The sequence below is a fragment of the Epinephelus fuscoguttatus genome, linkage group LG24 (assembly GCF_011397635.1).
Source record: "Epinephelus fuscoguttatus linkage group LG24, E.fuscoguttatus.final_Chr_v1".
In the NCBI taxonomy this organism is placed as follows: domain Eukaryota; kingdom Metazoa; phylum Chordata; class Actinopteri; order Perciformes; family Serranidae; genus Epinephelus; species Epinephelus fuscoguttatus.
In genome coordinates, this window is record NC_064775.1 from 15,569,837 (window position 1) to 15,597,265 (window position 27,429).

General features: G+C 41.1%; 1 protein-coding gene across 3 annotated transcripts in view; it reads right to left on the reverse strand.

Moving 5' to 3' along the window:
* Positions 1-237: 237 nt before the first annotated feature.
* LOC125885210 (semaphorin-5B-like) overlaps positions 238-27,429 on the reverse strand; it is a 50,210-nt gene continuing 23,018 nt past the window's right edge. For all 3 annotated transcript variants that reach the window (XM_049570750.1, XM_049570752.1, XM_049570753.1), the window contains 21 exons: positions 23,543-23,731; positions 20,687-20,786; positions 20,533-20,578; positions 19,179-19,241; positions 18,773-18,871; positions 17,462-17,675; positions 17,092-17,377; positions 16,857-16,992; positions 15,509-15,716; positions 15,197-15,404; positions 14,463-14,580; positions 12,950-13,134; positions 12,364-12,507; positions 12,108-12,255; positions 10,980-11,205; positions 9,870-10,091; positions 9,623-9,793; positions 7,327-7,476; positions 6,959-6,994; positions 4,573-4,784; positions 238-4,435 (listed from right to left, as the gene is read on the reverse strand). In XM_049570750.1, coding sequence (XP_049426707.1) covers positions 4,274-4,435; positions 4,573-4,784; positions 6,959-6,994; positions 7,327-7,476; positions 9,623-9,793; positions 9,870-10,091; positions 10,980-11,205; positions 12,108-12,255; positions 12,364-12,507; positions 12,950-13,134; positions 14,463-14,580; positions 15,197-15,404; positions 15,509-15,716; positions 16,857-16,992; positions 17,092-17,377; positions 17,462-17,675; positions 18,773-18,871; positions 19,179-19,241; positions 20,533-20,578; positions 20,687-20,786; positions 23,543-23,687 — 3,279 coding nt within the window. In that variant the 5' untranslated portion in view covers positions 23,688-23,731 and the 3' untranslated portion in view covers positions 238-4,273. The remainder of the gene's footprint in view (positions 4,436-4,572; positions 4,785-6,958; positions 6,995-7,326; positions 7,477-9,622; positions 9,794-9,869; positions 10,092-10,979; positions 11,206-12,107; positions 12,256-12,363; positions 12,508-12,949; positions 13,135-14,462; positions 14,581-15,196; positions 15,405-15,508; positions 15,717-16,856; positions 16,993-17,091; positions 17,378-17,461; positions 17,676-18,772; positions 18,872-19,178; positions 19,242-20,532; positions 20,579-20,686; positions 20,787-23,542; positions 23,732-27,429) is intronic.

The window sequence follows — 27,429 nt, forward strand, 5'->3', positions numbered from 1 at the left end:
GGGCTGCTGAAAAACATGGCAGTCGACAAAGACGTGCTCCCTACATAGAAATAAACAGTTCATTTGAAGATATTGGAAACATGAAAAAAACATGCTTATTATATCATATTGCTTTTCTGCCAGTATATCCCCCTACATCCTAAACACTGATAATTTAAAAAACCTGCATATACTTGCTAATTTTAGTGGAAAGAAAGGGCATTTGTAATTTTTTTCATTAAGTTTATAGCATGGATAATCAAAATATTGACACAAAGAATTGATTTATTCATCTTTTGTTTTTTTTTTTACAGTGTACATTATACAAAAATATAGAGTACCAAAAGTTCACAGTGTCCAAAAGGCAGTGTTTAGTCAAATTCACATCATATTATAACAGCAGAAGTGTCTCTTGGGAGCAAAACAAATCCATTTAGGGGCCCGTTTGAAGATATTTAAATACAAAACACAACCTTTTTTTGCCACAGCACAGGCTGAGGGTGCCCCTTTAAAAATTAATATTTCATTGTCTGGGCCAAACACATACGCACACATGTGTACACTTTACATAAACATGTACTGTGTATTCGCATAAGAGTGTCAGTGCATGCAGTCGAGCACCCAAACGTGAACACATATTATCAGGGCTGTTTGTTTCATGCTACATAACACTGCAGATGGTGAAAAACACCTGGATTCATTTCTTGGTATTTACAATTTAGAAAGAGAAGATATGCAATATACATTTTACAGCACGGAGTAACTTAAATATTAGCAATACTGTCCTGTTTTAATAGCCCACTATTTTGGAGGTATCTCAATGAGCTTGTGAAACTATTTTATTTCCTTGAATATGTAATTTCAGAATAATATCCAAGACGTATCCTGTAAAGAACTATGTCATTTTGGAAAATGGAAAATGTTTTAATCAAGGACATTCCCCTATAACTTGTACCAAACTACAGGATATTTTTTTGAAATTATTCTGAAATTATTGACCCCTAAAAGAAGGTGATCCTAAAATTTGAATTGCAGGGGGCATGTAAAATACTTGCACGCATAATGCCTCCATAAACGACAGAAATATGAAAAACATATTTATACAAGCACCAGTAATGTCACCTCATACACAACACATATAGACAGGCAGCCATTCACACTCACTTTCAAATCTATGGGCAATTTAGTGTGGCTAGTTCACTGAACCTGCATGTCTCTGGACTGTGGGAGAAAACTGAAGCACCTGGAGGAAATCCATGCAGATACAGAAGAATGCAAAAGGTCACATTTGTTGTGTTTTTGTTCTTGCAAAATTTTACACATTAGTAGTTGTATTCAGAAATGTAAAAAAAAAAAAAAAAAAACAGTTATAGTCCTCCATGCTTTTCTTAATTGTCAACAATTAACAAGTCAACAAGTGTTTGCCATATTTTCATCTAATAAAACCTCAGTTATAACTTATTACATTAATGCAGAACATTTTCTACATACAAAAGCTTTTCCTGCCTTGTTTTCCCTGCCTTTGAGCAGCCATTGTTTCCCATTCATTTCAGTACACTATAAAACAAAATATAGAGACTTGAGACCTGCTTGAGCAAGTAAATCCATCACAGTTATACACATGGTTGAGTTACCTTCGTGATGCGTGGCACTGCAGTTGAAAAGTTTGTGGCTGATTTATGGTGTGTTCATGCTCTGGTGAGAGGCGCTGTAAAATACAGGTACAGCTGCATTATATTTGGTGATCTTTGAACAATAACCTTAAAGGGATACTTCACCCGCAAAGTGATCGTTTGTGTATCAATTACTCATGGCGTGTTACCTAAAATTCTTCCAGAAAACCTTGTTTTTCTTGCATGTCTTCATGGTGAATGAAGAATCCAAAAAAAAGACAAACATTCTTCATGAAGTCATTGGGGTCCACGTTTAACAGCAAAACTATATTAAAAACATCAGTTTACAAACTGTCACACAACTCTAACAGTATAATCCAAGCCTCATTTATCCAGTTGTATACTCAGTACTTCCCAAACACATGCTAATTTTCACTAATTGTTGTCCCTGTTCACTTTGAGTAATGAAGAATGTTCGCCTTTTTGGATTCTCCTGTCAACGTGGTGCCACACGAGAAACAAATCTTCACAAATTCAATGTAACTCGTGTCGAGTAATTGATTAACAAACAGCCATTCTGTTGGTGAAGTATTCCTTCAGTGCATTAACATCCAGAAAATATGTGTGACTGACAAAAAAAATAACCCACATGTTCGTAAAATTAAATCATTTTTTCTCAGCAGATACAGATACAAATACAAACAGTGACATCTGTGAATACACCTAAAATAACTCATATAATCTGCTGTCAGAGAAGTCAACAGATGTTCATTTTTTTAACACAGTACAGTACGTAGTGAGGTGTGTCCGAAATGTCCTCTTCAGTGTTGTTGTGGTTTCTGCTAAACAGGAAAATTAAAGCAAATAATTCAGAAGTCTGTAAGTCTCTGTTCGTTTCTTCACTTCATTCACATCACTGTCTTTACTGAGGCAAACCCACACTTAAGTGTCCAAGCTACAATATCTTACAGTGTCACTGAGTCCTCCGAACACACCTGCTGAAAATGAGGAAAAGGAAAATCCCCCAAATAACAACCAGCAGATGAGTCTCTTCTCAGTCCAGTGGAAATCCAGGTACGCACATTGTCCAGGAAGTCTACCAGAAGACCTGGAGCTCTGAGTCCTACCCTGCTCTCAAACTGCCCTGAGCACAAACAGAGCACCTCAGGGTGGGTGACGTAAGAAGGAGAGGGGGGCACCTGAACTGTAGGTGCTGGTTTCATTTAGAGAACAGATGAAAACATGGGGAGGTAAAGGCTGCTGCATACCTTCTGTGTTGGTTGTGGCTTACACGCAGATGCATCCTGAAATTTGAAACAAGGACAGTGGTTGACCTGACTAAACTCAGCTCCTGGTTACTAAACAACTAAAATGACACCCAAAGTCACATTAATGCTACTGGATAAGATTTAATGCAATGATAAATTCAAGAGTGTTTCGGTGTGTGCCCAAGTCTAATTTTTGTCTCCCCCCTCCGGAAGTAACAGTAATTACACAAACACTATCGACGCGCTTATGACGTTTGCCTGCAGATGAGCTCCCGCGATCACTTTCTTTCTTTTTTTTTTAACTTTAGTCCATTCTCTGAACATCAAGGTTTTTTTTTAATGGGAGCACCCACTCCAGAAACTTTTCCTGGGCACTTCTTAGGATTTTCTGTCACAATCCTAGCTGCTGCTCTGTCGCTATGGACTCTCCCCCTCCCGGTTGGGTACTAAACTTGGTATTTTTGAGGGCCCTGAAACACCACGCTGATGGCTGGCCGTTGGTCAATGTCAGCGCAACAGTGAGCGTCTGTTGCCCTAGTTATTTTGTTGTGTCCTGCGGAACAGAAGTGAGGACAGCAAACAGACAGCCTCAGTCAAGAGGGTGTGAGATTAACACAAACTTTTTATATCAGGTAAGATATTTTTTTTTTAGCCAGTAGGCTATGTATTTGTTTGTATTTATGTTTGCGAGTGCACAGTAAATATCATTTGTTCTTTTAACAATGTGTTGTGTTGTTAATGTGCTAGCTGGCTAATTAGCATCTTTAATCTGTCCCGTCGGTCCTCTGGTTTCCCTTTTTTTAATCACAAATACAGACTACCGCCGCCTGCTGGTATGAAACACATTACTCCCAGTGTGCCAGTGTGGCAAAGTTGCCACAGACACCACAGCTCTGCTATAGTGAATAATACAGAGAGCTTTATCAGACGGCATAGGCTTGATGAGCACTGTGTGTGAAACAGACATTATTTATATGTAATAGTCCTGCATTCCCGCTTTAAACTTCTCTGCTGTCGTTACTCACAAACGAAAACTGCATGTAATGTAGCAACTGTGCATGATGGAAAGAAAACAATGTTTCTGGAAAAGATGATGAATTGTTTTAAAATGTAATTTTTAGTTGATGTCGGTGCAAGAAACGAAATTCTGGTACCGTAGCACCTGGGCAAATCAAACCAAAACCATCTGCATGGCAAGATACCACAAAAAATAAGAGTAATTTGGGTGAAGCAAGACTTTAAGATCTCATTAACAGAACCAAAAATTTGTGAGGAACATGAGAGCAATTTCAGTGATTACTTCTGGAGTAACAGGATCAAAAATCTTGGTGTATTCTTTGAATGTGTAAACACTTCAGGGTGGTGTTTGGGTGAGTGAAGAGGGCTGGTTTGTTTTCAGAGCCTGGCCTCCTCTCAGCTGTGCATGTAGGTCCTGCAGGGGGAGTCTGGATGGAAGTCGTACTTGCTCAGGCTGGGTGGGTAGTAGGTGGTGGTGAACATGTTGCTGGAGGGCAGCGGGGAGGGGAAGTGGTTGCACGTCTCGTCGTTCACGTGGAGATTGTTCTTGTTTAGAGTCTGTAGTGTGGAGACATGAAGACAGTTTGGGTCCTTAGATAAAGGCACAAAAAAAAAATCACCTTTCCAAAATGGATTCTTCCGTAACGGTCTAATGAATGTGACAGGAGAGTCATGACACAATTGAACCAGCCCACCTTAAACTCCATGGGGATGTACTTCTCATTCTTTGGCGTGGCGTTGCCCTGCTTGTTGTAGGTGAGGTGGTTGGGTGTGCTGGGGTGGATGACCGCAGACTCTGCTGATGGTCGGTTCAGCTGGTGGCAATAGGTGTAGGCCAGTGCTGACAGTAATGCTGCTGCGAAGAAACTGGCTGAGCCCACAGCTACTAACTGGAACAAAGTAAAGGCTGGGAACAAAACAGGGGGGTTGGAGGGAAAGAAGACAAAGAGAGAGTTTAAGACAAACACCAATCGTCTATTCAAATTTTTATACTTCTTGTGTACATTGGAAGCGGAAATTGTGGAGCGAGTAAACACAGCCTCCCTCTTTCATTACCTCAACCATGTTCTTGAAAAGGTCGGAGTTGCAATATTTCCGCATTTCCAAAATTCTTTTTGTATCCAAGTTTTTCAGAAGGTGTGTTTCTCCTCAGACCAGAAATGTGGACTTTTCTTTTAGGCATGCATCTCGACCACAGCCTTGGTTTGTGCATAACGTATCCATGACAACAAACAGAGCTGACTATAAACAGGCAAGATACGCTGTCTAACGAACTGCAAGAAATCCAACTGAGATGCATATTCCAAATGCACTGTATACGTGTCCAAAGAATGCTCCTAAAACCCGAATAATAGCATGATATCCCACATGTTCTTAATCAGAAAATGCTACTTTCAGAAAAAGGCCTACTTTGCAGTATCTAAACTAAATATGCACTGTAACCAAATTTTGTAATCTGAACAGTATTTTATTGTAATATTACAATAAGATACTGTGAACGGTACATACAGTATGTTACTGTAAATAGCAAAGCATTGTGGGGAAATACTTGGTCACAATTGTAATTCTTGTCTACCCTAAATCAATTTACAATAGTATGCCTGCCCACAAAAAAACCCACTGTGCACGGGTATATTCAAAAAGTACTGCAATTGGACATTTTTTTTTACACTAACATATTGTCATTTCTCAGTAGAAACTGTAATTTCAATCATGTACTGTAAATTTGTTAAAAGATAATGAAACTAACTGTAAATAACAAAAAACAGTGATAATACTGAAGTTAAAAAACAGTTAAAGTGCTGTAAATGAAAATACAGTAATGACACTGAAAATTAAATTACAGTAATAATACTATGAAAAACTTTTAGAGTAACTTACTTGCATCCAGCTGCCAGTGAGTTACTGTAAATGTACAGCAACCTTTTTACAGTGTGCTGTTTACATTATGTATCAAATTTGTATTATGTCATATTTGCAATAATTGTGGAATATTCATGTGCATGACATGTAGTCACTGTGATTCATCCTCTGGGGACCATGAATATCCACAGCAGATGTCTTCAGGGTTCTCACACATTTTCATGTTTATGGACAAATTTTCAAAATTTTTCCATGATTTATCAAGAACACTTTTTTTTCCCTTGCCCCGCTTGCTGGGTATTTTTCAAACATATCAGATTCAAATTCTATTCAAACATAATGTCAACTAGCTGGCATACATGAAGAGGGGGACAGGGGACGCAGGGTGAAAATGAAGAAACATATGTGACAATAAATAGTATTAATAGTAATTCCATGACTTTTCAAAAACTATCAATGATTTTTACTAACTCCATGACTTTTCCAGGCCTGGAAAATGTGATTGCCAAAAATTCCATGACTTATCTAGGTTTTCCATGACTGTGGGAACCCTGTGTCTTACTAATCTCATAGCTTTCAGAGGTTTCTAAACAGGGAAGCTTTTGTCAGATGGTGACTCCAGACAAACTTTCAGGGAACAGGGGGTCAAAGTTATTATGAGGAACCATCTTTGGGGAGCCATGCTTCACCACACCAAGAATCACTGCGGTCCGGCCAGTAAAACATGAGATGTCTTGCCTTGAACTAAAGTCAGAGAAGGACAAACTGCTGGACAGACGTCTGACAGTTATTGGCATCCTGAGGCCCTGCTGCCAGTGATGCAGGACAGGAGAAACCACCATCATAATTTGACTTGATGTCACCATCTGGCTGCTATCTAACTTTATCAAAAGACCAATACTAATCCCACACTTTGCCCGGTCCCATGTCGTGTTGGGGAAAAAGCCACAAACAAAAGTCAATATTCTACCAGCTGTGTGGGACGCATCAGGTGATGAGGAAAGCCAATAACTTTGCAACAGTAACTTGGTGCTGCTACATGCTCAGAAACTGCAATTAAATCAAAGTGACATTGATTTACTGTGGATGCAGGAGGACAGTGAAGGCATAAAACCCGACAGAATTTAAGTGGAGAATTGAGGAGGTGTGTGTGTGAGCTGGGAACAAAGAATAATAACTCTAGGAGATTGAATAGAGACATCACTTGTTTTCACTCACTTCCACAGCTCTGGTCCTCCTGTCCGGGTAAAATAACTGAGAGGAGACAGAAAGGAATGAAAACAGAGAGACGGAAAAAAACATCAATGTAGTGAAGTAAAATCATTACAGCTCCGAGAGATCAAACAACAAAAAGACCTGTTAATTTCTCTCAAAGGCTTCACTGTTCTCGAGGTAGGCAGAATGCTGACATCTCCATTAATTCATCTTTTTAATTTCGACACAGAGTGAACAAGTCAGCATTTACTGTGTCTGATTAAACTTTTGTATAACCGGATTTTTCCGGCTTATATCAGCAACAGTCCGCAGCAATTTACTATATGCAGCAAATTTGTCCCAGCAATTTATTAACAAAAGCATGTGCTTACCTGGCACCTCGTGAGGCTGGCAGGGCCGGGACTGGGTGATGTTACCCTGGCAGAGGCTGGCCTCAGCCTGCTGGTCCTCGCTGCAGCGACGAGTGCGATGCTGCCGACCGTCTTCATCACAGTCCCCCCACTCTGTCCATTCACCCCAATCTGATGAAGAGTGGATTTGCACATTGCATTATGTTGTTGGCTGTTGCTTTGCAGTAAATCCAGGATTTATTTTGGGCAAAAATTCTAATTTTTCTTCTAATTTAATGTCAATAAATTAGTGTCCAGCCTGTTTTTAATACCTCACTCCTCTAACGACCATTTGTTGATCACTTTTCCCCGTTATGTTGAATTTGCCAGACAAAGCCTTAATAGAAACACTATAAATTGCTGGCTGAGGTAGAAAAGTTGACATACTCTTAAATATAACATGCAGGACGCAGATGTTTTGGGACCTGCTCCTGTGTCTCTATCTCCCTGTTTTATTTCCTGTAGTATAAAAGCAGCATCAGCATGTCACTATCAAACAATTATGAAATATCTCTCCACTTCAAAAGAAAGTCCCCAGGATTAAAAAACAAGGGATTTAAGAATGTAATTAAATTATGTAACCAAACCCGCTATCTATGACAGGGCTCAGGAAAAGCAGAAGGTGTTTTGTTTTTTTTTTTAAACTTCAATAACATAATATTATTCATGTCAGGATCACCAAGTGTGCAGGACTGCGGGTTGAGTAATGTTGGCCAGGGCGCAGTGGTCATCATCAGTCAACCACCAGTCACAGTTGAGCCTCCTTGTGTTCCTTTGTTTATTGAACAAAACCTTAGAATAGATGAGTAGTTGATGACACCAATCTGCTTTCCAGACCACAGAAAAATGAAGGTGCACACAAGTTGCATGCCTCCATATCGGGGTGAATAAAAAAAAATTCAGGCTACTTTATAAGCTGTCTTTTTTCCTGTTTATTTTCTGACTTTCATCCAGTGCATGCTGGGATGGGCTCCAACAACCTCAACACAAATATTGATTCACCATTTGCTGTGTAGGGGAGATTTCCCACCAGTACCCATACAAACACCATTATTTAATCTGGAGAGACAGGGTGAATCTCTGGAGTGTATTTATGGTGTTACAATTATGATAAATGACAATAAACTTGAAAGCACTTTTGGAAACAAACTTACAAAGTACATGACAAAGAAAAGCACCAGAGCAGAGATTAAAGGGATAGTTCAGATTTTTTGAGGTGGGGTTGAATGAGGTACTTATCCAGAGTCAGTGTATCACCTACAGGAGATGGAGATTTCTATCATGCGGCCTGCGCAAAACTGGAAGAAAACAAACATCTGAGGGTGAAGAAGAAGAGTTACTTACACAAAGACAGCAACGAAAATGTCTGACCGGAGAGATTTGGGAACTTCTGCCGAAGCTGAAATCGTCAGACAAATTAAAAGACTGGCAAGAGACTCTGTTGTTCGTGACCAAATCATGAGCCGGCTATGTGACCATGGTGTATCCGCATCATGTCCTGCTTCGTGCAAGATCTACCCATGCACCAACCCTCACCAAAACCACATCGAGTACTTCCAGTAGGGGAGAACACTTTTGACACAAACAATCTCCTGGTTTATGTGTAAAACAGAAACTCCAGATAATGTCTGGACCTGATTCTGCGGGCATTGTCTGGAGTTTGTATAAGAATATGAATAAAAGCTTTGGATTTACTGGTCCATCTACGTCCCAACCCTCACCTACGGTCATGAACTTTGGGTAGTGACCAAAAGAGTGACGTCGCGGATACAAGCGGCTGAAATGAGTTTCCTTTGTAGGGTGGCTGGGCTAAGCCTTAGAGATAGAGGGAAGAGCTTCGACACCCAGAGGTAGCTCAGAGTAAAGCCGCTGCTCCTTCATGTCGAAAGGCGCCACTTGAGGTGGTTTGGGTATCTGATTATGATGCCTCCTGGGTGCCTCCCATTAGAGGTTTTCCTGGCACGTCCAACTGGTAGGAGGCCCCGGGACGGAGCCAGAACGTGCTGCCCTGTCCACAGTAGTTTACTGCTTAGCTTCTGTTGCAATACTCCCGCCTGCTTCTGCACACAAGGGACATGCCGACCACCATCTACTGTAGGAAATACACTGACGATGGATAAGTACCTCATACAGCCCCACTTCAAAAAATCCAAACTATCCCTTTTACACATAATGCAATGATTCACGTTATTTAAATCAAAAGCTTTTTTTTCAGCCACATTTTGTGATTAGAAGCCAGCTAGTTTTACATGAAAACCTGATGAACTTGCTGATTTACCTTCGCAGGCATGTGTATTACACAGCGCCTCCTCAGTGTGCAGGCCTATACAGATGTCTCCTCCGCTGGCGGGTGGTGGGTTGCTGCACGTCCGAGTCCGCTGGTAGTGTCCGCCCCCGCAGCTGGCCGAGCACTGTGACCAGGAGGACCAGCAGGACCAGGCTCCACTCACTGGAACACATAATTAGCTTTATTTATGTATTGTTTATAGTCAGAACTACACTGACAGACTGAAACTTCCTGTCACCTGGGCACGGTTTAGTGTTGCAGTCCTGATACTCGACTGGGGATCCTACGCAGGCGCTGGGGTTGGTCCTGCCCTCTGCGGTCGAGCAGCTACGTTTGCGGGTTCGGAAGCCTCTGGAACACTGCTGAGAACAGCTGGACCAGGTTTCCCACAATCCCCAGCGCACACCTTGGGGCTGGGACAGAGTTCGCCCACTAGTCTTCACCAAGTCTTCAACCAGAGCTGGAGATACACAGAAAACACCTGTCATTTGCTTTATTAATATCCAGATGCCTTTAAAATGCACCATAAAAACTGATTTTTAAAAATCCCTTTCACATGCAGCGCTAAGGAAGAGAAAACATGACTGACATGACTTTGATTCAAAAGAAATGACTGAATGTTGATTCCAGCATCTTTTGATCTGCCCTGCTGAATGAGTGAATCGTTCAGAAAATCTAAACTTCTAAATTTTCAATGAGCTCAAACATAAAGCGCAGGATTTTATCTTTTCATTGCCAAACTCTGCAGACAGACAGCCTGTTATGAAACATTAATTAGTGAGGTGTAATCTGGGCCACGTTGGAAAATGAACTCGTTTTCCGTTACACCCGCCACACACAGGCATCCACAATCAGAAATTATTTACATATGAATAAGAAGTGCTTCCTGAGGCTCTTAATGGGGACAGCAGAAATATTTCAGGACGAGAGCAGTGACAGAATATGAAACAATAAAATGACACTATCAGCCTGTCAGCTTCATCTATGTTGGAGTAAATACCTAAATATGATTTTATTTCGCTTGGTTTTGTTTGAAAAATTCAGTGAAAGCAAAGAAGGAAAAGCCATGGACATGTGTGTCCCCATAATGGCTCAATGATGTTTAATCAATCTGCCGATTGATGTCTACAAAACAGTTTGGCTGCATCCTGCTTTTGATGAGACCAGCTGTGTTTATTGTGGCAAACTGGGAGCTCAGCCACCAGCAGCTCTCCTTAAAGCCCAATCAGATGCTGCTCGAGTTCAGCAGGTTTTACAGATACAGTATATTAGACTGGTCTGTAGAGTTAAACCAGGGTTCATTTTGTTTTTAGACTGCTTTCATCCAAAAATCAAGGCTCACACTCACAGTCAGTCTGGCAGGCTCCAGACCCGTCATTGGGGCAGAACCGGGTTTCCATCTTCTTCTTGCCCAGCTGGAGCTGCTGGGGGTCGGGGAGCAGTGCCCGGCAGGTGTACCTGAATCTCTGCTCCTGCCTTGACCCATCTTGACTGACATTGACTGGCATCCAGGGAGTCCAGGGGGTGTTGCGGCGCACCTCAGGGCAGGCCTCCAGGTTACAGGCCTTATACTCCTGCAAACAGGACGGAGGGCGCTTATCACCATTAATGTAGAATAAACTGAGCTGCTGCTGCCCTTTGTTTTCTTTACCTCTCAAAGCCATAGGATCACATTGTTTCAGTAATTCACTGTAAACAGCTTGCAGAGACACAATGCTGCCTTAATAAACAACACCAAACAACACAAATATTGCATTTCTGTCTGGAGGGACTTCATTATGCAGCCAATTACTGTGTTTAATAGAACCTCTTAAACTCTTCTGGTGGCTGTGAAGAAGCAAAACTTAAGGCTGCATCTTGCTGCAGATGCACAATGACTTCTCCTAGTTCTGTCGTGGGTTCAAGAAACACAACTCTCAATGTTTTTGGGTGGGAAGCCAGTGAGGGAGCATGCCACTAGCAACTACAACCTATAGATCAGGGCTAATGAGAGGAAAGAAGTGGATTCTTGGAGGGACAGTGTAAACGGCAGTTGGCCAGGCCATGGCACAAAAGAATTGGTCATAAAAACTGGGAGGAGAAAAATCCCATAATCCATCTGGTTACAATTTACGGAGCACATTCATGCCCCCAAGGGGATTAATCTTTTAATTTCATAAACCAATTATCCGTCCTGTAGCAACTAAAGCCTAAAGGACCGATTAAAACTAAATCATTTATTCTCTGCAGAGAAACATAAATAAGAAGCGGACTGCGATAATAAATATCGCAAGACTCTTCAATTTAACATGTATTTTAACAAACGTATCCAGTTTGAAAAGGCCGGTAGTTTTTTGTGATCAATCAGACACAGAGGAGAAAATTAAACCATATTTATCTTGCAGAATATACTGAAATATTCAGTGTAAAAGAACCACTTTTCAGCATGGTTCTCAACATCTTAACCTCATTTCTTTGATTCCAAGCACTACAGTACCGTGGAGCATCCAGGACAGCTGTTGCCATTCTCGCAGGTTCTGGTCCTGGAGTGGACGCCCCCTCCACATTCAGCACTGCAGTGAGCCCAGGGGCCCCACGCTGTCCACAACACGGGCAGGGGACACGGTTTTTTCTCATTGCACAGCCTGCAAACACAGAGAGATCAATCCTATACAAAGTGGTGATATATTAACTCCGTTGTGTACATTCTGCCTCCCAGTGCGAAAACATCACGTCAGCATATTCCTCCTCACCTCTCCTCTCGACCCTGGCCAACACAGATTCGACCGCCGTGGCGAGGAGAGGGGTTGTTGCAGGACCGCTGCCTCACCTCAAATCCGATACCACAGCTGCTGCTGCACTGGCCCCATGAAGACCAGGGAGTCCAGCCACCATTCCTGAGGGACAGAATTGGAAATCCATGTTTTTTAGGACACACAAAAGCTCCACTCTCTTTAAACTTGTTTCAAGCACCAGCAGTTGTTAGCTATTGTTTCAGGAATACTTCAACCCCCAAATATACATATATATAGAAATGGACATTTTGGGGACATTTTTAGCTTGGAAATGTAGCAACAATTCAACATTATCAAGATTATGAGCCACATATTTCACAATTAGCTAATTCAGCTTCACAGACTACACAACTAGCTTTACTGTCATTCCAACTTGCCCACTTTTAAAATGTTTATTCGTCCAGTATTAACTCTTAGCAGGTACTTTAATGATCAAACGGTAAGGTCGCATTGGTTTAACTATTTCCAGCTTTGCCCTGATATAAAATCAGCAGCTTCCTAATGACTACCCCTATGTTTGTATATTTGCATAAAGAGACTGTACCTGGAACAGTTTGCCACCTGGATAGTTGGGCCTTTACATTCGACCCCGCCACATCGGGCCAGAGGTCCGTCACACGAGCGCGACCGGCACACACAGCTGCTGACGGAGCCCTCGCCGTCATCATGGTTACAAGGTTGCCATGGCGCCCAAGAACCAAAACCGCCATCCTGTGTCAAGTTCCTCACCTCGAAGAGAGAATTTAAGGGGATTAAAGTCCACACCATGTGCACATGAATATGTCACATTTGCCTTAATGCACCAAATTGGTCTAAATCTACTGCTTGATGCCCTGTAATTATAAATATTGCCAAAATATTATTACTTAATATAGCACTGTGTAATAAACAAATACAAATGAATTTAAAGGGGACCTTTTATGCTCACTGTCAGGTTCATACTTATATTTTGGGTTTCTACTAGAACATGTTTACATGCTTTAATGGTCAAAGAATGCTTTATATTTCATACAGTCTGTGCTGGAACACCTGTATTCACCTTTTGTCTGAAATGCTAAGCTTGTGAAAAATCACAACTAAAAGATTTTAAACCAAAATCTTGACACCTGGAAACTGTTCCAGCAAAAACATGATCCGAAACTGGGGGAAAATTAGCAATATCGGCCAACCAAAATTACATGTTTCCTTGATGTTAGCATGTAGCTACATGTAGCAGTGTACTTGCAGCTGGGGAATGACTGTAGTGTTGCGTAGAAGCACTTTTCACAATGAAAAATTGCCAATAAAAGCTTCTATATAGGGCACCCCGGTAGCTACAGCCTATTTATTATTAAGGCTAATTCCTTACCCAGCACCCAAGTCAGGAGTCCGGCCCATTGCCCTTTGCTACAGGTCCTTTGCTCACTCCTCCCTTTCACAACTGTCTCTGTCCCTCAGTAAAGCATGAAAACTGCCAAAAATCTGTAAAAAATAAAAGCTTTTAAACACATCCGGACATGTTCCACCAGGAATAAGATCCGGAACTGGTGGGAAATTAGCTCCACCGGCAACCAAGATTACATGTTTCCCTGATATTCCCATCAAGTTAGCATGTAGCTACATGTAGCAGTGTATGTAATGCAAATACTTGCATTCACGGGCCTGGAGCAGAAGACCATAAAAAGAAATCTGTCACAAGCTGACGTCAGCTTGTAGGTAAAGTAGAAAATAATGTTGTAAACAGAGTATTCAGAATTATCTGAAGCCTGAGGTTTTTGCCCACAGGGATTACTTTTACATGTGTTTACCTCATTAATTAAAACTTTGGCAACATTTAATATGGACATCTGATATTGCAACATTTTATATCGGACAGAAAATAAGGAAAAGCATAATAGGTCCCCTTTAATTCATTATAAATTATAAGATTGCTGACAATGTTTTTTTTTTGACAATAACCTCACGGAAATCTAAGAGCAATTCTTTCAGACATTTTTCATGAACTCCTCCAGTATTTTAAAATACAGTGTTAATAAAGTAAGGACCAATGCACCAGACTGACTGTGTGTGCATCTTACTGGGCACTCAGTGATGTTTTGGGTCCACTGGTTCATGTTGGAGCTCTCCTCGATGGTGGTGCAGCGCTTCTGTTTGTGATCCCAGCCGCAGTAAGGGTCCCGAGCTTCCATGCACTGACTAATGTGAGTGCAGACAACCATTTGTTACAGTTGCATAAACGTCAAGTCAAAAGCTCCGATGGTCTTCACATTTCTACAGTGTGCATTCAGCAGGATGTTTCAAGATAATCATTGTTTTCCCTGTTTCAAGTGGGAGTGCTGCTGGAGGGACTGATACTGAGACATCATACAATATTTTGTAAGGTTGTCAACATATTCTAGTAGCGTCAACAAACTCATTTAATGCCTGCTTATGTAATGTCTGCTCTGCCAAAATATGGACTGACAGTTCAAAAGCAGTTTCTTTACGGGGGAAATAAACTGGGCTCTTAACATAATCATCTTTGTCAGCGTTTATTGCGGGCCTTTCAGACTTGGCCACCCACATGTGTTTGTCTCTTTAATGGCACTAACTTCATCAATCTTTTTAAGTATTTTCAAGTTGAGTTAGTAATTTGCACACTGACACTAGCAGTAGCTGCAAGCCTGCAAAGTGAGATGACTCCCAAATTTGAAACTGCAACTTGGACCAAAGGACTGATTGCAGAAAAACGAAATAAATCCAATTCTCATTACTGAAAGCCTCATTTACTTTTCGGAAATATTATGTTGCAGTTTTGTACACTGGGTCATACCGTTCAGTTGGATAGCTGGAGCAGCGCTCTAATGGGATCTTCACCAGTCTGTCATCAAGCCCAACGATCAGAGATCTGTCACTGTGGAGGATCTGCAGGCTCTTGATTGGTCCGATCTGCCCTTGAGGGAGGAGCCTGAGCTCCTCCAGGTAGCAGCCTTGAAGGCTTTTATTGGTTGTGGAGAGAGTCTTCAGGATGGTGCCGTACTCTGATTAGACAAATGAGAAAAGTTCTGGGATGAAACTGATCTACTCTCTTCATCTGAGTTTATTATTACTCAATTTTACCCCAGCTTTTTCCCGTCTTGCTCACCAGTGCCAATGTACATGACATGGTAGAGGGTGTCTCGGCCCTGCACGATGTCCACCACCAGCTTGGAGAATCGCAGGTTGTCCTGGGTGAGCAGAGGGTTGATGGTGACCGGCTGGACCACATCGTTCATGAGGAAGAGTCGCTGGGCATCCTGGAGGCTACGCTCTGTCAGGTTCCCCCCGGGACCTCCCTCCTCCAGTGTGCCACACTGAGGGAGTAATGTCACGTATTAAGGACATAGGCTGGTGGTTTTCAAACATGTTTCTGATATCTTTTTTAACAATCCTTCCTCTCAAAAAACAAATCCTGTGCGCACAAGCACAAATCAAAATGCATGCTAAACCAAAAAGTGGCAATATAACTGTAGCCCCTGAAGCCATGTTGGCCAATCATGCAAAGAAGTAGAGGAAGAGAAAAATGTTGGACAATCAGAAGTCTGAAAAACAGCTATTTCCAGAAGGCTATCTGGAGCAGTCACCTCTGTCGCTCCTCTGACGCCTGTGTTTTTCTCAGTATAGTGGAAAAGAAAACACTGACTACAACTAACTGCACAACAACCTGAAGCTCCAGGAAATACACCCCACCAAAGATGAACCCGCTGTAGCTATGAAGGATGCCTGTAACCCTACACTGGCTAAACAACCAAAACTGGATTTTACTTGTGGACAGCTGCAGGCTACAAGGAACAAATGACTAATGAAGCTTGTCGCTGGATATGTGGTGGAAGAAATGCTGCATATCTCCATGATGGATTCTCCCATCTGTCAAACAGATCCTTGGGAAAATACCAGTCACAGGCAACAGCAGACCCCCAGGTAAAATATCATTTGCAAGCTATGTAGCCTTGGCTGTGCTTACCGGTGATTACCCTGACATTCACACAGAGGAGCACATGCAAAGTCTGAATCTAGAGGAGAAAGGAGTGTGAAAGCTGCAGGAGGCCATCACAGTGTATGTTAAATAAAAGCAAATCTGAATTTTAAAATAACTAAAGTACCGCACATGAAATGCAGAGATTACATAAACTGAAATGTCACGACAATGTCCCTGCAGCCCATATTGGGGAACATTTTGTATATGTGTTGGGAAACTTGCCAAGCACTTATTGTTGCAGATATATTTGACAGGGCTGAGCTAGAACTTTCTTTGTGCCATACTGCAATAAGCTATCTCTGCACTTGGCACCGTAACACGAAATGAGTGTCAGTCTTTAGAAAACTTCTCGGAGGGAAGGATAGGAAACTGTGGAAGGACAAGACTTCCTGCTTCACATTTTCTCAGCTATCAACACCATGTTGTCAGAGAAGAATAGCTGTATGGAGCCAGGTTGTTTAAACATGTGAGTTACCTGAAAATTGGGTATGGGGTTTGGGGTGGAGAGCCAGGCGGTGCGGGGGTTCTCCTGGTAGCGGAAGGGTCCGTTGAAGGCCTGGGTGATGGAGCTCAGATTGAAGGCACAGACGGCAGAAGCTGATATACTGTTCCTAAAGGACGAGAGGGTGTGATTAGACAGGACAAAACAACAGCACTCCCATTTTCTGTTTGAGAAAGAACGTTAACCCACAATGAACATTATTACTCACACGTTAGTGGTGAAGATGCCATAGATCAGGTCCTGCTCTGGTAAGTAAAAGGTGCTCTGCAGCTCGTTGTAATAAAAGGGGATTTCTCCTGAGCGTGAGCAGTTGAGTCTGGCCTTCATGAAGGTGGTCCAGGTGTCCTCCAACAGGAAACGTCCACCCATATCGTTCTTACAGACCCGGGCGACGCGAGAGAACACTATCTTCCCACAGTCGTTTTCAACAGCAGTTTCTCTCAGGAAGAAGTAGGCAAACCGACCGATCTCATACACAGACACAAAATTAGGCTCTAAAAGACACATGAGAGGAGGAATGAAAACATATGACACCCACACACATCAAGAGAAGACAAGAGAAGTTAGTGTTTGTTTACCGTTGAGCCATTTGGAGTTGTACTGGGCGGTGCGCAGTGGCGGCATGTTCCCCAGGCTCCTGTAGATGACGGGGTCACGTCCTGAGAAGTCGATCACTGTAGCAGCATACAACTCGCCCCGCTCTGTTACCATGGCAGTGGAGTTGTGGCGTGGGTCATAGGGACAGCGGGCAACACCATTCACTGTGTCCAACACCTGGCTGATGTTATCAATCTGACAGGAGGTGGAAACGTATAAAAACACAACTGAATTCACAACAAACGAAGAAATGAAAGAGTGCTACGGTGATACAGTTTATTTTAAAGCCAACATGGAAGTTAGCGTCGGTCTGGTTCCCTCGACAACAAGCCAGTGGTATTTTTTCACTGGAGTTTTTTTATCATTGCAGAAAATTAGCCCAGTGGCAAACAAACGTTTATGATACAAACCCGTTTTGCTAAAACAAAACAGTATAGTCTCTGAAGCTTGTTTTACACAGACCTTATTTCAGGCATCTAACTTTAAAACCAGTTTAAAAAAAAACATTAACTTTCATGGACACCAGGAAGTGCTAAACTGCTAACTTATTTTTGGGTTTTAGGACTCATTCCTGCAGAACTCTGTCAGAGGGAAATACAGAATCTGCAGCTTCTGTTTTAATATTTGATTCGCACTGTGGGTTGCAATTTAATTTACTTAACTTTTGTGGTGGTGAAAGGTGTCTTTATAAAAACCTATTATTTATGTTAATAACTTCTAGGGTCATAAAGCCAACAAAACCAATTATTCATAAGCATTCATTTCACAGAAGAGCCTCCTTTTTAGGGCTGAAATGATGAGTCATTGATCATTTTTTTTTAATTGCACAGAAATGCTTCACAATTTACTGGTTCCATCTTTTCAAATGTGAGGATTTTATGAATTTTTCTCTTTTATGCCATGTAAATGGAAAATCTTTTGATTTGAAAGAAATCTAACAGGAATTTTTTTAAACTATTTTTCTATTCCATAGTCTAAACATTTCATTAATCAATAAGAAAAATATTTGACGGATTAATCAAAAATGAGAAATGAAAATAACCATCAGTTTCTACTCCTGTGATTTTGAAAAAAAAACTTTCTATTGACAGTTTTCAAAGATTGCATAATGTGTTTTTTCTACCTTAAGGCATTTCATTACAGTACAAAAAATAACTTGAAGAGGCTTTAAATTGTCTTGAGATTCTGTTGTGAATGAGTTCTCACTTGTATTTTTTCTGATTAATTTTGATCCCGATGGCTCAACAAAACTCGCTTCATCACATCTCATGATGGTCAACTGTTGTACCAACCTGCCTGGTTATGCAGACTGGGGTGAAAGCATTGGTCCCACACATGAAGAGCGTCCCCCCACTTATAAGCAAAACCCGGATGTAGTTTTGACACTCCTCCTGTAGACAAACACACCACAACTCAGCTTTGTTCATCATTAGCCTTTCACACAGCAGGCATTTTGACTTGTTGCAGCAGTCACAGTACTTGTGACAGTGAGGAAGCATGCACAATACCAACAACATGTGATTAAAGCAGCTAAATGGAATTCAGCCATCATTATTTTCATTATTTACACCTGTGCTTCTCGAACTGTGACATGTCAAAATGTCCTCTGTGAAAAAGGTCTATTAATAAAACCTTATTTCAGGTGATCCGCATGTTGAATAGAGTGAAAGAGGACTGTTACATGACATGACACACTACCTCAGACTTCCCCTTGCTCTGACATGAGCGCTTTGTGTCTTCATCGGGCGCCCATTCTGCCTCCTGGGGAACAAAAATATTAATGTTTTGGTTTGTTTACAACAAAATTAACTTATACAGGATCACAGCACAGACAGAAGTTTAGGTACTGGCACTTCATGCTACATGTAATAAGAAAATCAGAAAACACACCTGGAACATTTGCACAAAATTTAAAGGACTGGTTAAACATTTTGGTAAATATGCTTATTCACTTTTTTTTGCGTTTGGACAGAAGAGCTGTTTCCCTCCTACTTCCAGTCTCTATGTAAAGCTAAGCTATCAGACCTGACAGCTAGTGATGTGTGAAAGAGACCAAACAAATCATTTTTAACGACTGTTTTTTGGTGTCCAGTATTAACCGGGTCAGTCTGAGGAACGTCCGAGCGTTCCTGAAACCCAACTTTTCCAATTCGCCCTCTTATCATGGGGTTCTGCTCACGGTGCCCACTATGGTGGGTGAATGAGATGTGATTAAATCAGACTCAAGTCTCGACAGCCAGGCAGCTACACTCACTGAACGAGAGCAAATGAAGTGTGAACGAGCCAGGATCGATTAAATCGGACTTGAGTCCTCGAGAGACCTCCACTAACCAAAGTCAATGGTACATTTACGTGCTACTTCAAAAAATCTTCCAACTTCAGTGTGTTCATGTGCTTTAAGCTGTAATGCGGAAACAACATGGATACTACAAACTAGGAGCATTTAAACAACACGTTGGTAACAAAGAGGAAAGGAAACAGTTCAGGTGAGCCATGAAATAGGATGAAGAGCCCATTTTCCAGATTACTCCAACAACACATGAATGCAACACAAGGCTGAAGAGGTAACTCTCATGGTATTGATCTTAAAAAGCCAGACTACATACATGTGGGATGCTGAATCAATACATTACAATCAATGTATTTAATTTTACTCATGTAACCGTACACATGATGACTTTATCTTCTTAAAGTATCAAAACTCAAAAGGTTTGAAAGGTTGAAAGGATCACTAAGAGCAGCAGAAAATATGCCCAAAATGTTGAACTATTCCTTTAAGCAAAAAACGTGTGTGTGAAACAAAAACACACATTAAACACATTCACTTAAAATTTTTAATAAATATTTACAGAATTTCTTTCACCACATTACTTTTTAAAAATGTAAAAAAAAGTATTTAAAGTACATATTTAAATAAATCAAATATAGTTTTATTCATTTTTATCAATTCAAATTTTTGCTTGTATAACAGAGAAATTAGTTAAACTACAAACTAAAAGGTGTCACATCTCTTATCTCTTACAACTTACGCTCTTGGCTGGGCTAATGTTACCTGTATAAGCGAGGCGTCGCTCAAATTCAGTCTAAAGAGGAAGTTTCTGTAAAAGAGATGCTTCATGTTAGAGATAACGCAGCAGACAACATTGTACATTGACAACATGTTGACTGGATGCTGTTTGTCTGCTTTAAGTGTATTTATTTGTCACCTTGCTCCCACAATCAGCTGGTTTCTGCTCAGGTCCAGGGCCAGCTGGGAGAAATCCTTCACTCCTGGGTGGGAGAACTCCGACATCCACGGCCTCAGCGCTGGACAGAGAGAGAACAACAGGATCGTGGGACATGTAAGGGAGAAAAGTCATGTAGAGTCATGATAAAAAAGTGTGTGGGAACCCCTGACAACCAAATGGTACCTGGCTCACAGCTCTAGGCCCCTCAGTGTTTTACTGATGTGTCACATTTCTCTGCAGTGAATCACCTGATCCCTCAGCTCTGCGACTTCCTGTGAGCCATTGGACCTGATGCCAGAATGGAGGCTCAGGACAAGGCTTCAAAAAAGGCTGGTTGAAATGATTACAGTATCAACAGGAATATTAATAAAAGCAATGCCCTTGGTATGACTCTTTTATCGTACTGCAGTACATTTCAATTTAATTTTATTCTCTATGTTTTTATTTGCCTGACTTTATTTAATTGCACATTGTTTTTTACCCTGGAAAGCACGCTGTGACTTTGTTTATGAAAGGTGCTCTATCAATAAAGTTTATTATTACAATAGATTAAATTAAATGGACTTGATTTAAAACCTCTACCCCGGGCAGGATGACAGCAAACCAAAAACTGAACAGTAAACAAGCCACTGGCTGTTTACATCATCTTTGGGTAGTGTGTGAACAAACCACATAAAGTGCAACAAATGAATCCTTCCCACACTGCTTCAGAGCAATTTACTGGTGTCTAAATTAATGCTGGTCCCTTTTATTGGACGGCCTAGCTTGTGGGACAAAGTATCCAAAACAATAACAACATAGTTTGCCAGTGCGACACTTTGAGCTGAATGGAAGCTGACATCCTGTCAAAATAATATCATCACAGATTCTTTCACAGTTGTTAGACAGCTGAATAAGGACATTTAATGAGGCCATGCTGTAGACACTCAAAACATTTATTCATTTCATATAAACCTTTCTGTCTGTTCAAATGTCCAAACATAATTCTAGAATAATAAAACCTATAACTTTTAACTGCGAGCGTTGATGCATAAGATAGCTCTTTAATACAGATTAATGCCACCTGAGAGCTTTTAACACTGCCGTGCTTTTATTGTCTCTATTAACTCAAGCCTCGTGTTTCATAATAGTTATTCTTTATTCGTCTCATGTTAAATGTGAAGCAACACTTTGAGAGCAACGACTAAATCCTGGTTCTTCCATACCACCATTTTTGAGGTCTCTGTTCCACTTTGAACACCATTAAAGAGGGCAACAATATGACATAAATACAAACCTTCACTTAGACGACAAAGAATTTCAGAAGGAGCTACTGAATTCAAATTAATTTTGTGCACATGCCTGTGGACATAACGATCTGTGGCAGCCAACACTGAGTCCATGCACACACTTATATTCATCAACGTTATACCAACAGCTCAGTAGGAGACATACGACAGAGTATTAAGGACATTGGAGGTACACAAAAAGGAGCTGGGTGAAGCAGGAATATTTTTTTTAGATTAAAGTTGGATACCTACAAGGAAAAACTTCAGATATTCTCTGACATTTAAGTGGTTAATTCACAGAAAAAACCTTGGACATACTCTGAGATTAAAGAGTTAAATTTACAAGAAAATCCAGATATTCTCAGAGATTAAGGTGGTAAATTTACAAGAAAAAACTCAGATATTCTCCAAGATTAATGTGGTAAATTTTCGAGAAAAAAAATTGGACAATCTAATGGACAATTCAGGAAAAAAAAGAATTATCTTTGAGATTTAAGTGGTAAACTGACAGAAAAAAACGCAGAAATTATTTGAAATTAAAGTGGTAAATTTCCAAGAAAAAAACTGAATATTCTCTGAGATCATCGTGATAAATAAACAGAAAAAAGACCCCAGACATTCTTTGAAATTAAAGTGGTGAATTTATGAGAAAAAAACCCTGGAAAATCTTTGAGATTAAAGTGGAAAATGTACGAGAAAACACTTCTCAGAGATTAGAGTGGTAAATCAATGAGGAAAAGAAAAGAATATTCTTGGGGTGTCGGTGGCTTAGTGGTAGAGCAGGCACCCCATATACAAGGCTGCTGCCGCAGCGGCCCGGGTTCAAATTCAGCCTGTGGCCCTTTGCTGCATGTCATCCCCCCTTCTCTCTCTCCCCCCTTCACGCTTACCTGTCCTGTCCAATAAAGGCAAAATGCCCCAAAAAAATATTTTTTTTTAAAAAAAGAAAAGAATATTCTCTAAAATTAGAGTGGTAAATTTACAGGAAACAATTTTGGTTATTCTCTAAGATTGAAGTGGTAAATTTACACACACACACACACACACACACACACACACACACACACACAAAAGAAACTTCTCTGAGACTTAAGTTGTATATTTACAATAAAATAATGTTGGAAATTCCTTGAGATTAAAACGCTAAATTTCTGAGGAAAAAAAATGGATATTCTCTGAGATAAAAGTGTTAAATTTACCAGAAAGTCAGGTGACATATTAAAAAGAGTGATAAAGTCACTCATTTAGCAGCTTTAAGTCAGCTAAGCCTAAAACTAACAGCTAACAATGACCCATGTTGGACACAAACTCTGGTCTCCTGGGTGAAAGTCCTGTACAAATTCATCCATCACAACTTTCCTCCCTACATGGTCTTTGTTATGCTTTATACTATGTCACCTGACTTTCTGGCAGCACATTTGTGAGTTTTTTCTTGGAAATTTACTGCTTTAATCTGAGAGAAAATCCCAATTTTTTTCTCATAAATGTATAACTTTAATGTCAGATTTTTTTTTACCAACAAATATGTGCAGCTGAAGGAAAAGCAGACTGATGTTGACGCACTCACCTTGGTAAGAGACAACAGGATGCTCCTTTCGACTACAGTCTGCTGGTTTGATGTGAGGCTGCTGGGACAGACACACAGACGAACAGATGATCAGCACGAGGCCACAGGGGGAGAGGGCCCACGCCCCCCACCCTGACGTAACCATAGTTACAACCACATCCAGTCTTCTATCAGGTCCTCAGGAAACACCTGTCGGAGAGGAGAAGTCGGTCAATTTAAGCACATTAAACAACAAGGATGACAACAAATCTTGTGACCAAAATATAAAGCTTAAGCATCTGTAATAGCACTTTACACTTCTGCACACCCTTCCTTGCTCTCTGTCCGCCTGTCCATCCATTTAAATTAGTTTTGCCAGCCCAGCGGTCTTTCTGCTGGCTCTGTCTATCTGCCCTGGGTGTCCAGCCCCTCAGTGTCAGCAGGACTCAGTCATGGCTAATTCACCTCAAAAGGCCAGAGCCGCCAATCTCTCTAATGCCGACTCTCAAACCGAGGGTGCCATCATGACTGAGGAGAGCTATTCAAAGACGAGCCTGGGCCCGGAGCCAAACGGGGGTGTGAACTTTGAACTGTGAGACACATGAAGGGTCTTTGTGTCAACATCAGAATTCATTTATACACATCAAATCTGTTCAGAGACGATGATCCGATGATGACCAAAGGTCCAGGGGCCAGAGCAAAGGCTCTTTTACGTAGAGCGTGTCACAAAATGGCACAAAAAAAATTAGCTGATGATTTAGGCTGCATCAATGCCAGCAGCTGTGTTGGGCATACTGTCAAACATTTGGTCATGATGTTAAACAACCTGCAGTGAAGAGCTGAGATGGCAATCTGAGAAGTTCCCTCAGTGATGCCAAACTCTCACCACTGTGTGAACACACGCACATCCAGGTCAAAAGGATGATGCCAACTCTACTGTTACAGCATCTCACTGTTATTTTTGAGCAGGGGATGACATACCCAATCCCAGACTGCTGACTGAATCCGTAGCTCGCCCCTCATCTCTGCTTTATGGCTGATTTATGGTCAGTGTTACATGCGTATATGGACAGAGCCATCTGCGTTTTCTGGGTTCAAGTCATCCATAGTTGTGAATGTTTTCTAAAAGCTTACAGATACGGACAATACACAGCAGTACCACCACAAATCATGGGGGCAGTGTAACATGCTGTATTTAATGAGCTCGTCGACCTCCTCCATCATCGCCATGTTTGTTATTGTCAGAAACATTTGACTCTGCCCTCTCTTGCCATCGAGTGGATGTATCTATGCCAACAAAAGGACGATCACAGCGAATTGAACAGACCTATTTTGCTACGTAAAAGGAGTATAAATGAGCATTTAGGCTCGAGGCTACATGAGCTTTTCCTAACACAACACAGAATCTATAACTGAAGTGTTTCTTTAACTGTGCAGCCTGAATCTTGTTTCTGTGCAGTTTTAATACCTGTAGGCAGTTAAAATGTCCATCAAACAGTTGAAGAGCAACAGCTGAAAGCAGAAGACGTGTCAGTCTATGTCTTAGCCATGAAAACAAATTGCACCGAAAGCAGTTAAACTGTCAGCTGAAATCAGCAGAGAACAATAAGCGGGCCTAGTGTGCACCGTTCATTATCAAACTGAAGGATACATTAGTTTAAATTTGCATGATAATCAAACCATTTATTTATTTTTAAATTTCACATTCATTACAAAAAATACTTCTTGTGAGCTACAGTTCAGCAGGTTTGTTAAATGTCTCCCACCCTCCTTTAACCCTTTAACTAATTTCCTCGCAGCTCTGGATAGTGGAGGCGGTGAATGTGTGCCTGTCTACTGCACACCAGGAGGACTGAATGTGTGTGGAGGCAGAGGTTTTTCAACCTGCTGGGTCTGACATTGCTGCTTAACGAAGCGACAGGAGCAGAGCCTTCACCGCTGGCCTCGCTTTTGTTCTGTGGCCATGCTCCTCTCAACGTGCAAAGGCCGGCCAGTGAGAGGCCTAGTGTTCGGAGACTTGTCTATTCAGTACAGTGAGGGGGAGCAGCAGCAGACGTCAGTCAGATTCTTCAGGGGCATTAGAAAATGTGCAGATGGGTTCTCACTCTGTAATCAGCCCTAGTTAAAAATGAAGTCTGCATGCTAATTTTAACAAGTCCTCATATCTGAATAAGAAAATACGTTGTTTGTCTGTGCCTTCCAAATGACTCATATAAGCATTTTCAGGAACACCACCTCTGTTAAGCTCATGCTTAATCAATTAAAAGTACTTAATTAAGGCTATAGAATGATCATAGTCATGGTTAAAAGAAGACAACACTGACTGTTGGTAGGAGATGGCACGCAAACAACAGACACTTGAAACTTGGTGTCCGCCCAATCACACACCCCGAACATCTTCCTGAGAGGTTTTTCAGCATTTAAATAATATTAAAGCACTTCTGCCTCAGTGTATGAGAAAGGACAGCCATGACCAGAATAACCACAAGAGGTCCCTTGTCAGGAAAATGTAAATACAAGTCCTCTTAAAGTTGGAGTTTAGGACTTTAACATATAAATGAGCCTCTGTTACTTTCAAGCTTTCGCCAAATGAGTTCACACAATGCTGATTAAGCTTACTGCCACCAGGGAAAGCTCTCTGTTTCTCAGTATAGCAGAGTTTTGGTGTCAGTCATAGACTATATAATAAAGACGGACAACATGACAGCTCAATTTAATTTTTCCCAAAGATGGTTTCTGTCATTTTAGGTAGTTCTTATCACTCTGGTGTACATTCAAGCGTTTACTTTTCTTTTCAGTTTGGTTTTAATTAATTTGATGTTACAAAAAGGGGAAATGACATCATGACTGACAACTGTGTGGGCCAACTGGTGTTCTCATGACTGGTTGGATGGGTGAGAACTTAAAATTGCTGAGATTGCTACTGCGCAGACTCTGGCTCCAAATGCCGTTGCCAGTGCAAGATGGCAGCAGCCATGTCCTGAATATATGGCTTAATTAATGCACAGTGGGAGGAAGAGGAGATGCGTTGTCTAGTTTTATATACAGTCTTTTTTGCATAATTCTGATGTTTTCTTCTGGTACTTTGTATGTTGACAGTTTGAAATAAAAAATTAAGAAACAAAAAGAAGTGGGGACAGACCATAGTGGCTGAGCAGCAGCTAGGAGGAGCTCTGGCAGAAGCTATGCTAGAACATTCTAGGAAGCGTCCAAGAAAAGTTTCTGGAGAGGATGCTTCCGATAAAAAAGAAACAGATTAAAGGATTAAAGTTAAAAAAAAAATACTTGAAGGGAGTGCTCCTACAGGTATTCATAGTCATTGTGTATGTAATTGCTTTTATTGCCAGAGGGGGGAGACAAAAGTTCAGCACTCCAACTTTAAAATTTTGAACAGTCTTAAATAAAGACCTCAAAAGCTTGTTTGTGTTGTCAGCAGTAGAGACTACAAAGTTGATGTTTCCAAATGTAACCTGAGTGATCACAATGTGTTCTCAATGAGTAAGATATTTTAGGTTTGGGAGCAAACCAGCGTTGACCAAAAAGTAGGAAGTAAAGGCGAAAAACATTCAAGCCTGTTTTCCCAGAGCCATGAGCGTGTCAGAACATTCAGTCATTCATGTAACAGCCTGTGTTGGAAAAACACCATAAAGCCTTAACAACCTGTGGGGAGATTAGAAATACAGAGTCTCCGATTCATGTGACCTGTATGTGTTTGGACTGTGGGAGGAAAACCACAGGAACACGGAGCCAACATGTGACCTCCACACAGAGTGGAACACTGCCAAGGTTTTAACCCTCCTGTAGCCGCCGTGAATAAAGTTTAAGACTTTGGTTCACTGTATCAATACAGCAAAATATATGACAGGTGTATACTTTATCTTTTAGCATCCATTGCAGCTGCAGTTATG